At 39.1% G+C, this 11,119-nt stretch overlaps 1 protein-coding gene across 2 annotated transcripts; it reads right to left on the bottom strand.

Moving 5' to 3' along the window:
* acsl5 (acyl-CoA synthetase long chain family member 5) lies at nt 1–8,943 on the bottom strand. 2 transcript variants are annotated; one of them, XM_034118795.1, is made up of 21 exons: nt 8,836–8,943; nt 7,688–7,856; nt 7,203–7,314; nt 6,795–6,859; nt 6,603–6,704; nt 6,408–6,507; nt 5,917–6,095; nt 5,642–5,674; nt 5,499–5,550; nt 5,088–5,161; nt 4,927–5,004; nt 4,707–4,841; nt 3,893–4,027; nt 3,718–3,813; nt 2,997–3,069; nt 2,480–2,568; nt 1,956–2,072; nt 1,538–1,681; nt 1,365–1,466; nt 508–579; nt 1–153 (listed from the first exon to the last, which is right to left on the bottom strand). In XM_034118795.1, the coding sequence occupies exons 2-21, from the start codon at nt 7,841–7,843 to the stop codon at nt 19–21; spliced, it is 2,049 nt and encodes a 682-aa protein (XP_033974686.1). In that variant the 5' UTR covers nt 7,844–7,856; nt 8,836–8,943; the 3' UTR covers nt 1–18. The 2 variants fall into 2 exon arrangements, with proteins under 2 accessions (XP_033974686.1, XP_033974687.1); XM_034118796.1 differs by having other exon boundaries at nt 7,688–7,853; nt 8,836–8,931.
* Nucleotides 8,944–11,119: the final 2,176 nt, after the last annotated feature.

Here is an 11,119-nt window from a genome sequence, read left to right as displayed (position 1 = left end):
TGGTGGTGTAATCGTTTATTAGAGGTTAGCGTACAGTTTGTCGATCTGTGGCTGGAAGAGGTTTTTGAGCTCGGCCCTCTTGGCCTTCAGGGTTGGCGTTAACAGACCGTTCTCAATGGTGAACTGCTCTGAGTGGAGGTACACCTCTTTTACCTACAACAGGGAGGAAGAGGAGGGGAGGAAGAGAGTGCAGATGGTTAACAGTTTGGAAACAAGATTCTGTCAAACATGCAAACTGAAAAAAAGCTTGACTTTGTTTAGAAGTTGTTGATCTGGTAATAAGAGACAGATTTGGGGGATTTCTCGTCAGTGAGGAGGAAATGAGTCAAGTCTCTGACGTCTGCATGGTCTTGAACAAAACTGAACAAACACTGCTCTTCTTAACCACTAGAGGGTGAACTGAGCTAGGTTTACAGAAATGTACAGCACCAGTTAAACCCAAAGTTAAAATGTGTAAACCTAGCTCATCCAAAAAAAACTTTAAATGGTAAGAAAAGCAGTGATTACCTGCTCAAAGGACTTGAGTCCTGCCTCTTTGCCCAGCTTAGTCATGTCTGACAGAATGGCTTTCTTAATTTCCTGTAAACAAAGAAAAAACATCATCACGGTTAGAAGTTAGAAAATAAATAAATAAATAAATAAAAAAACAGAAACAGAACACACTGTTCTAGTTTAATACCCAATTTGGTTGCAGGCATTGTATTTTATTAGTTTTAGATCAAGGAACAAGACTAGTGATAATGATCATGTTTACTTCTCTGCTGGAGTTTTGGTAGAAAAGTAAAACATACCGAAAGGAGTGGAAAGAAACTGAGTACATTTGTTCAAGTACAACTTTTAGGTACTTGTACTTTACTTGAGTATCTAATTGTATGCTTATCCTTAACATAATTCCAGTGGCAAATATAGTACTGTATTATTTAACTACTATGTTTCACTACATACAAATGGTATATACTTGACCCATTCAGACTTTTAAACAAAGTAGAACTAAAATATATGTTTTATTATACATGATTTAGATACAACTGTATTGATCCTGCAGTTAAGTTCATTCAAAGTATATATATTATTATTATTATCAACATTCAACTGATTTACACCTTACTGTATCAATAATCAAATTTAACATGATTATTCATTGGTGACATTTAGCAAAACGAGTACTTACTTTAGTACATTTACTATATTTACATGCTAATACTTTAACTTTAGTTACATTTTATATTTCTACACTAATCATTATTTAATTATTGCACCACTGCTGCACACTGAACTGCATTATAGTGTACCATATTGTTTTTCTAAAGTTAGTTAGAGTTCTACAACATGAGACAAAGGCCTCCTACACCGAGAAACATTACCGTGTTTTTGCAGAGTTCTTCAATGGAGCCTTTGCACCCAAGACTCTTTGCCAAACCTGGCAGGGTGTCGGGATCAGGGACCACGATGGCGATCAGGCAGGACTGCACACACAGAAAACTAGTTTAGTTATCAGTCAGGGTGTGTGTGCTGACTGTAAAGATGCTGCTCTTACCTGTAGACTGTCTCCGTGCACAAACACTTGGGCCACAGTTCCGCTGCGTCCGTAGACGTTCTCAATCTTCTCCGGTGCAATGTACTCCCCCTGAGACAGCTTGAAGATATTCTTCTTCCGGTCGATTATTTTCAAAACTCCAGTCTATTGTACAGTCAAATAGGAGAAATCAACAAGTTGCTTAAACCTTTTTTCATTTATGGAGCTCTTTAATTCCATCTTAAATCCCCTTGGTCACACACTGAATACAATCAGCCGATAAGACATCAGGGCTTCATCCTCAAACACACTGCATCTGGTTCATGGAAGTCTGTGGTTGTACTGATTCAGTCGGCGGTAAATGTGAACCAAACTCATTTACATTGTGGAGAAACAACATTTACTGGAATCTTCCCGTTATCTGGATTTTGGTTCTTACCGGAAGCCATTTCCCGATGTCTCCGGTGTGGAGCCAACCGTCCTTATCCAGGGCCTCTGCAGTCATCTTTGGGTCCTTCAAGTACCCCTTGAACACATTTTTACCCTTGATACACACCTGAAAGAAGAACAATAAATACATTGTTATTTAATAATCTAATTGTGCATGGTCATATAGCTTTTAAAAGTGCAGTAAAAACAATTGTTGCTAACTAAACTGAAATATTAAAGTCTTTCAGTTTTTTTAAGACTATTGAAAAATAGAAATACAAAGTTTAATGTGTGATAAATGGTTTTGTCTTCACAAAAAGGCAGCAATACAAAATGGTGATTAAAATAGAAACATATATATTCAATATGTGCCTGAGACTAATCAGGTTCTAAGTGAATCATCGAAAAACTGCTAAAAGATAATTCGGCATACTTTTCTCTGTTGGATGTTGCCAAAGAATAAACAAATATAGGCTAAAAACTAAATTAACAGGGTTCAAGCAATATAGATCTTCCCTAATTCCATTATCTTACCTCTCCTTCTCCATTTGAAGCAAAGTAGTTCATTTCTTCGACATCCACCAACTTCACCACATTACAAGGCAGCGGCCCCCCAACATGCCCTGTTGGTAAAAAGATTGTGTTACAGGATTTCTTGCCTATAAAATAACCAAATCTCTTATAATATTTAAAGTGATATGAACATGTGATTTATAGAAAGCTGAATATGAAGAAATAAGACCCTTTAGTTAAGTGCCACTCTGCAAAAAATACACTGTAAAAGTTCAAATCCTTTATTTTAAAATAGTATTCAAGGACAAGTACATTAGTATAATCATTATTGGTCATTTGCTTGTTTCCATTATCAATCCATATATTAATGAATGCAATGCAGAGGAATACAATATATTTCCCTTGGGTTAAAGTATAAAGTAAAAGTCAAATGGAAATACTGGAGTACACATTTGAGTTACTTGTTTGAGTAGAAGTTTATATGGCAGGTTTAGCTTTATATCAGAGTAGGACATGTGTGGCAGGTTAGACTGCGTACCTGAGGTGGCGTCTCCCGGCATGGTGAAGGTGCAGGCGGCGGTGCACTCCGTCTGTCCGTACGCCTCGAAGATCTGAGAGGAGAAGCCCAATCAGAGAGAGATCAAAGATTATTATGACAGCATGGAGCGATGAGATGAACGCCGTTGTGGTTCAAACTACCTCAAGTATGCGACTGCTCTTAAAACTGGGTCGAATTGGCAAAACAAAGTGGCCAATTCTGATCACAGAAAGGTTGCATTTAGGGGATTGAATACAAAAATGTAAGGAGGTCAATCTAAAGAGGTGTTGAGGGAGGAAAAGTTCTGACATCTTTTAAAAAGCTTTCCTGAAATCTTGATTTGCACAGTGGAAAACAAAGTGTTGCAAGAAATAAATAAGTAAAGATATATAGAGAAGAGAAGAATAAATAATAAGGGGGGTATACGAAACCAAAATAGGAGTGAAAGTTCAAAGAGAACCAGTATACCAGAGAAATGAAGACAAAATTACACCAGACTAAATTATAATATGGGAAGTGTTCAAAATAATATAGAAAAAATATGACTACAATATAGTGTGTATAAAAATACGTAAACAGTAAAAGATAGAATACATAATAAAGTATTATAAGTATTACAATATAGAAAATCAGTCCAACAGATGTGATTCAAAATCAAGTAAATAGGACCCGCTTAAAATAACACATTTGCATTTAAATGTACAGTAACAATGCTTCTTACCTGGCAGCCCAGAGACGCCCTGAGGAAGTTGAGCACAGATGGAGAGATGGGTGCTGCCGCCGTCACCATGACCCGAACTCGCCCCCCCAGAGACTCCTGCAGTGAGGATAGAGCGTGCTCAACATTCACCGACTTCCTGTTCTCTATACGTATCTCTGTGTGAGCGGTGCTGTACCTGGACTTTGTGGAAGATTAGTTTGTCCCAGATGCTGTTCTTCCTGACGATGCCCTGCTTCACTTCAGCAAACTTGCTCTCCACAGCGAAGTTCAGCAGCCACTTCTTGAAGGAGGTTTGGGCGCTATTCTGAACCTGTGGATGTTTGATTACAGCATTTAATATAAGAATTGTGGGTTGATGTTAAAAGCAGATTGAGAAGCAAGGGGTAGCCCATGTGTCTAAAACAATTGCTGGAGGAAGTATTGAGATCCTTTTGTTCAGTAAAAGTTGAAATACCTTTTAAAAAACCTGTGTTAGAAATTGTTACTATGCAAGCATGTCATACAAATCAGGAAAATGTTCTTAAAAGCAAAATGACCCCTATGACATATAGTACATATTGCATCATTTAAATACTAAACTTATAACATGAATGTAAAAGCAGGATATTCCTGTTATAGTTTGTTGTGGTGGAACTCATTTCTAACTTTGAACTAATGATTATTTTTATCTTGGACAAATCTTCTGATTCTTTCCAACATGAATCAATTGATTGCAATGGTTTAACAATTGTGAGAAAATGCACAATACAGGTCCTCAGAACCCAAATTGATATTTTAACAATGTTTGTTTTGTCAGGAGAATAGTCTGTGATTCAAAACATTAAAGATGTATAAAAATAATAAAAAAAGTTAAAGGCACAACATCTTTGAATTTGTGAAGCTCAAACCAGGAAATAGCTTTAAAAGAAAAAATGTGAAAGCACATCAAATGAATCTTTAGGGTACAGTTATAAATGTATATTTCATTTCAAGCGCTGTTGATCACTGACTTTGTCGTAGACGCGGTTGAGGAGTCGAGGCACGGCGGGGAAGATGGTGGGCTGCAGCACCTTCATGTCGTCTGGCAGCAGTCTGATGTCTCCCTGGAAGAACCCCACCTTACCCCCAGCACCATACATCACCACCTACACAAAACAGGAACAATTCAGTCATCCTCAAAAAATCTATTAGTAATACAATGACTTAAAAAATGTCATGGTCAGATCTCACCTGTACCACTCTCTCGAACATGTGTGCTAAAGGCAGGAAGGAAATGCTGACATCCTCAGTGGTTGGACCACCTGCAACCTGCGGGACACAGAGGCTGTTAGCAACACAGAATTATACAATACTTCATTCAAATATGGCATCTAATGGTTATTAAAACATACTTCTATGCTCTTGATGACACCCGCAACATCAGAGACCACGTTCTCATGGGTCAACATCGCTCCCTTGGGGTTTCCTGATAAAGAGAAGTAAAATATTTCACCTTTCATGACATTACATTTCAGGTAACAAACAAGTAGGTTTTATAATAACTTAGTTGAAAGACAGAACACACAATGCACGTAGCGATGTAAAAAACAATAAATAAAAATAAGAGGATGGACCATCGACGTGGCCACCAAGTGGCTACAAGTAACCACAGATAATAGCCTAGCTTGCTTTTCATGATTAAAATGCTCCGTCACATGTAAGATTTAACGATCATGGAGACACAGGACTGTTTTTAATGACGAATTCCTATTCTTTAGGATTTAAAAAAGCCTCACTCAGCTGATAAATACGAAATGTCTCACCTGTAGTGCCGCTGGTGAAGCAAACAATACTGAGATCCTCTGGCTTTGGTGGCTGTTGGAACATGAAATGACCACATTAGAACAGCATGCAGCTTGTCAAATCTCATAAAAATGGATTACATGAATATATCAGAATTACTTACAATTGGCTCTTGGTGATTACTCTTCCCCAAAGCCTGGAGAACAGAAGAAAACAGGCTTTCAATAATGTTGATCCTACAACTTAATGCTTGTTCAGAAGGGAAACACAATCTCAATTGAAGCCAGTATAAACACGAGCAATGACTCCTGTTAAAGTGTGGATGGAAATGAGCTCAAAGCTAAATCTGGCACTGTTACGCTTGACACATGTGAATGTTTTAAGTGTTCATTACTGTGCACTGTCCCTGCCAAATAAACAATTAAATAAATAAATTACCTCCACATCCTGCATGGACACGATGTCCACCCCACACTTGGTTCCCCGCTCGACCAGCTCAGAGGGGAAGGGGTCCATGATGACGATGGTTTTGAGGACTGGAGTCTGGCCTTCCTCTCGGCTCTGCAGCAGTGTTTCTGCTTTCTTCTCATTGTCGCACAGCACTGTGGAGATCTCCGCTGAAAAAAGAAACAAACTTTTACCGTAGTACCATTTAAATTGACAGTATAGAAGAGGCGAAAGCGGATAAAAGTGCGGTTAGGGAGGAAACACTTACATTAGGATTAAAAAACAATGTTTATAAGCAGAGCTACTGCATTTTCCCTGCTCTTTGTCTTGTGATAAAGCTTCCAGAAGTGATATCAAAAGCCTAGATTGATAGTGCGGTCGAGGTTAATAAGTGTGAAGAGATTACAGATCCCTAGAGGGGGGGGTGAGCTACTGGACTCTGTTATTAGCCGCATTAAGAGTGCAAGAGAAGCTCCAATTACCTCGGTCGATAATGAACACGAGAGCTTCAGGACCCAGGGTGTCGTACAGGGGAACTGCTACCATGGAGTAGGTGTAGCAGGCCTGTTCGCCAATAATCCACTGCAAGGGACCCATATAACACAGAGACAGCATTTACAGTGTTGTAACTAACAAAGGAAAACACCTGTATTCCCGTTAGCACCGCCCACACTCACCTCAGGTCTATTCTGTGCAAAGATGCCGATAAAAGTGTCAGAGTTGGGCTTCAGTCCTTTATGAAGAAGCCCTGACCCCAGGTGCTCCGCTCTATCAGACACCTTCAGGAACAGGAAGTGGAGTAAAGGTCAGCAAGGGTTTACAGCAGTTCATATTTACTTTGTTGTTTCTCAAATGTTGCTGTTTTTTACCTGTTTGTACTTCAGCCACTGGTACGGCTTCCCAGTTTTTCTGTAGCCCAAGCATGGTCCGTTACCTGGGAATGAGATGACTTTAAAGACCAGACACGACAGGTAAAATTGCTTCCTCTTTAAAAGTAGCTAAATAAAGGTGTACATTTTACTAACTTTGCCTCTTTTTGTCTATATTTCTCCCATCAGTTACCAATTCACAACACCTCATCAGCATATTGAAACATATGTTCAGAAAACTTGTAATACACAAAATAATAGTCTTAAGTAATTAACTAGATTCCCATCTTTATTCTGAAAGTGTTTACAGAGGGGTTTGTTAATATGCCATTTATAGCCTTGTAAAAAAATGGTGTTCCTAAAAATGTGGCAAAACTGTTTCGTTTTTTTAAGGGTTGTATTATGTACCTGAAACCTTAAGGCCCCTCTGAAAGACCTCATAGAGTGTCTTGGCGTCTTCATGGTAATACGAAATTAGGTTGTTGTTATCTTCAAGCAACATACTCTTCCTCGCTCCATCCTGAGGACACCAAGCAAAATAATAAGGATTAGAATATCTTTAGGAACCTGTTAAAACAAAAGCTGAAGGACAACAAGGAAAAGAAAAAAGAATGAACATGAAAACAGAGATAAAATGCCAAAAAGCACAAAATAACATTACAAATATATGTATTGAATATTCTATAGAATGCATAGATGGAAATAATAAAAACAAAACATTATCATGAGAATAATCAGTGGTGGAGATAAAAAAAAATACAAAGTACCTGAAGTGAACTTTCTACCAATCAGTGCTAAGGTCTCAGGAACTATATATGAAGATGAACTATTGATCTCTTCGACATTGTGTGTTGCACTTCTACTACCAACACTCTGAATGGACAGCTCTCTACCTTGATGCCCTCAGACTGGTGGTGGAGGTCTATGGGGCTGGGCAGGGGGCTGGGCCGGGTGTGCAGGTAGAACACGACGCCAGCTGCCAGGGCGAACAGCGAGACGATGGCCGAGGTCGGGAGGGGCGAGAACAGAAGCTGGAGCAGGAAGTCCATGGTGCAAGGTCTGCTGGGATGCAGAGAAATGTGAATTGGAGATATTAGCACTTTGACACATAGAGTTGATTGTATAACTGTTTAAGACGTACAGTCTGTTTTGCTATCCTCAGCTCCTTAACACCTGGTTTTGTCTCCATACTGTAATAACTAGAGGTCAAAGTCAACACGACTTGTGCAACACTTATGATAATCTCTGCAGATAGACGTGAAAGTCAGAGAAGTCTATATGTACAGTGATACAGCTGCAAAATAGTGAGTATTTCCGAACACTGTTAAACTAGTGCGGAATGACGTTAAACACATGGTGGAACAAATAAATAGTTATTCTCCTTAAAAAGCATTAAATAAAATGTTCTTGACCTTTGACACAGATTGGGTTGTGTGTCACATTGTGAACTACACTGAGGTCAAGGGTAATCACTTTATGAGACAAGAGTCTGATTGGGAACAACTCGTTTTATGGTATCAGAAAATGATTAATCCATTATTTTTCCGATACTTCCATTTGCTCTTGATTTAATAACACAATGTGATTTAAATACATTTTGTTTATTGTTGATAGTATTGTTATTTTTCAGTGTGGACCCCAGGAAGACTAGCAGCACTTTATATTTTAAGTGAAGAAAGAAAGAGCACCTGTTTGCTTGCACCATGAAAGAAAAGAAGCAGGTTATGCAAGTAAAATGAAAATATAACTAAAGGATATTATATAGAAGGAATCTCAAATCAAGCAACATAAATCAAGCAAAGACATGTATTTGTTTAAGAATGCAGAGCGACGGTGTGCATGCGCGTAAAGTCCAATACTAATGAGAGAGAAAGAAGGGTCAACTATATTCAAATATATCAGTATTCATCAGTTTGTTTATCAGTATACATTTGATATGTATGACTGAGGTAGACTGATATGCAAATTGCAAACAACAAACAAAATTATAATTCCCATCTTCATTATTATTGATGAATGCGTAATGCCACAGCTTTCCTACCTGCTGCCGGTCCTCTCAGGTGTTCCACTCCGCTCTTAGCTCACACGCAGGTGTGTGTGTGGTTTGTGTGAGCACAGCAGATCTTCCTCCTCTGCTCTGAGGAGTACAAGAACTCATAAAGACAAGGTCAGAGGAACCTTTGAACCTTCCACCTTCACTTCCACTGATAACAAAACCTGACATTAAACTGCTCCAAGTTGTACATGCATGATATTAAAGTGTGTATGTTGCAATTTATTATACGTGTATTTCAAAACCGTCAGCTCTATCAACCAGTTATTGCTTTAATTTCAGTCCAGATAACGCTCATATCTGAGGCGATGTCTGACGAAGTGAGATGCTGCAGCTGATGAAAGGTCAATAATCTTATCTAGCGTTTAACGTATTCAAAGTCCTCACACCTCAACAACAAAACAAACCTTACAGTTCTCTTTGAAAAATAGCTAGTATGTAAGGGGCCCTGTTATGCATAACTTTCAGGTTCATAATTGTATGTTGTGCCTCTAGCTGTGACATGTCTCCATGCTTTAATGTTCAAAAAGCTCTTTATTTTTCTTATACTGCCTTTGCTGCAGCACCTCTTTTGAAACCAGAGCCCAGTCTTCTCTGATTGGTTAGATGTTGTGAGTGGTCAACCGCTTAGAGATGTTCCGCCCCTTAGCCTATCTCGTACAATGTGCTGGAGCGCTAGACAATAGAAGCACAGGTGTTACGTAGTGATGTCATAATGATACAGAAAAAAACAAAGGAGTCAAATGGAGGCGTTTTGGCTTGCACCAAAAACCTATACAACACACAAAAAAAAGCATAATAGTGCCCCTCAATTACATTTATAACATATTTCAACACCCCTACAACTTGCATTTCCTCAAATGTTTTCATTAAAATGTTCACGAATAAAATTGTATAATTTTTGTGAAGTGACATCAGACTCTTCTAGAATTAAGACCAGCCAAGTCTCTCAGTGTGAAATATTTGATTAAATTGTACTTTCTTGTAGGGCTGCTCAGGCCCCGGCTCCACGGGAATGCATACGGCAAAACGCATCGGAGTAACGCAAACGCAACCGCAAAAAAGCTTCCGCCCACACGCAATATACACCGGATTGTGTCAAGCTCCATGAGACGGCTCCGTTTACATCCAACCGCTGGAAAAGCTGCAGTACATATGCCGAGCCTGTACGTGGCGCTGTAACTTCCTCCACAAAAGCAGCAACTTCCTCCACAAAAGCAGCGAAGAAGAATGGTTGTCATGGCTGCACTTCTGTTTATTCTCCGCGGTGGGGGCGGAGGGAACCGCGCAGAGTTTTTCGCCGGTCAACGTGTGCTAAAGTTTAAATCTTCCGGACAAAATTATAAAAGTGCCGGTCAAAGGTCTTCTTTGTTATTTATTGAGCTTTAAAACAAATGAATAACGACGATATAATGATATATAATAATAAAATACACGGAGGCTGTCTCTTTTTCCTCTCTTCTGACAGCGTCAGTGTCTGTCTCATGCAGCAGCTGATCCAGTAAGTAAACCCGACAGTAAAAATAAACATATTTATAACTAGTTTAGGTAGTTTGAGAGGTAATTAAAATAGCTAAGGGTGATGATCTGACTTGAAGTGTGTGTTTTCCTCCCGCTGCATCACAGCGGGAGGAGCTGCGTGTCTCCGTCCTGTCAGATTAGACTTCACTCGCGTTTATGTTCATATCGAGATAAAGATAAATAATCTGAATTCAGTGTGCAGTGTACTTTTGCGGGGGTGAGCAGCAGAGGTGGGGAGAGGCGGGGCTATTGAGTCGTCATTATCACAAACGGATGACCGTATAGGCTACCACACGGCCCCGTTGGACCCCCCAGAGCGCTCCATTCCCAGATCTATCCACCTTTGGACCCGTTGTCGTTTGCAGGGTCTGTTTCTACGTTTCCGTTACGGCGTCGTCGAGCTTAAAGGGCTATACGCATGAGAAATATGCGGATTCAACCCGTTTTCGTTCCCGTGGAGCCTAGGCCTCAATTAATCGTATTTTAATCGCAATTACGATTATGGCTTGCAACGATTACGAAAACAACGTAATCTAAATAAAACGATTATCTTTTTATTATTATTATTTTTATTTTTTTGTATTGGTTTTTCAGTTGAATTATACTTAAAGTTCAGGGTAATCAACTGAAACATACTGTTCAAAAAAAGATTCTCCAATAGATTGGTGTTTTCAAAGTAAATGGATAATCGTTTTTAATAATCGTGATATCAATTATTGACCCAAATAATCGAGATTATGATTTTTGCCAT

The sequence above is a fragment of the Trematomus bernacchii genome, unplaced genomic scaffold (assembly GCF_902827165.1).
Source record: "Trematomus bernacchii unplaced genomic scaffold, fTreBer1.1, whole genome shotgun sequence".
Taxonomy (NCBI): Eukaryota; Metazoa; Chordata; class Actinopteri; order Perciformes; family Nototheniidae; genus Trematomus; species Trematomus bernacchii.
This window is presented reverse-complemented; position numbering and strand designations above follow the sequence as displayed.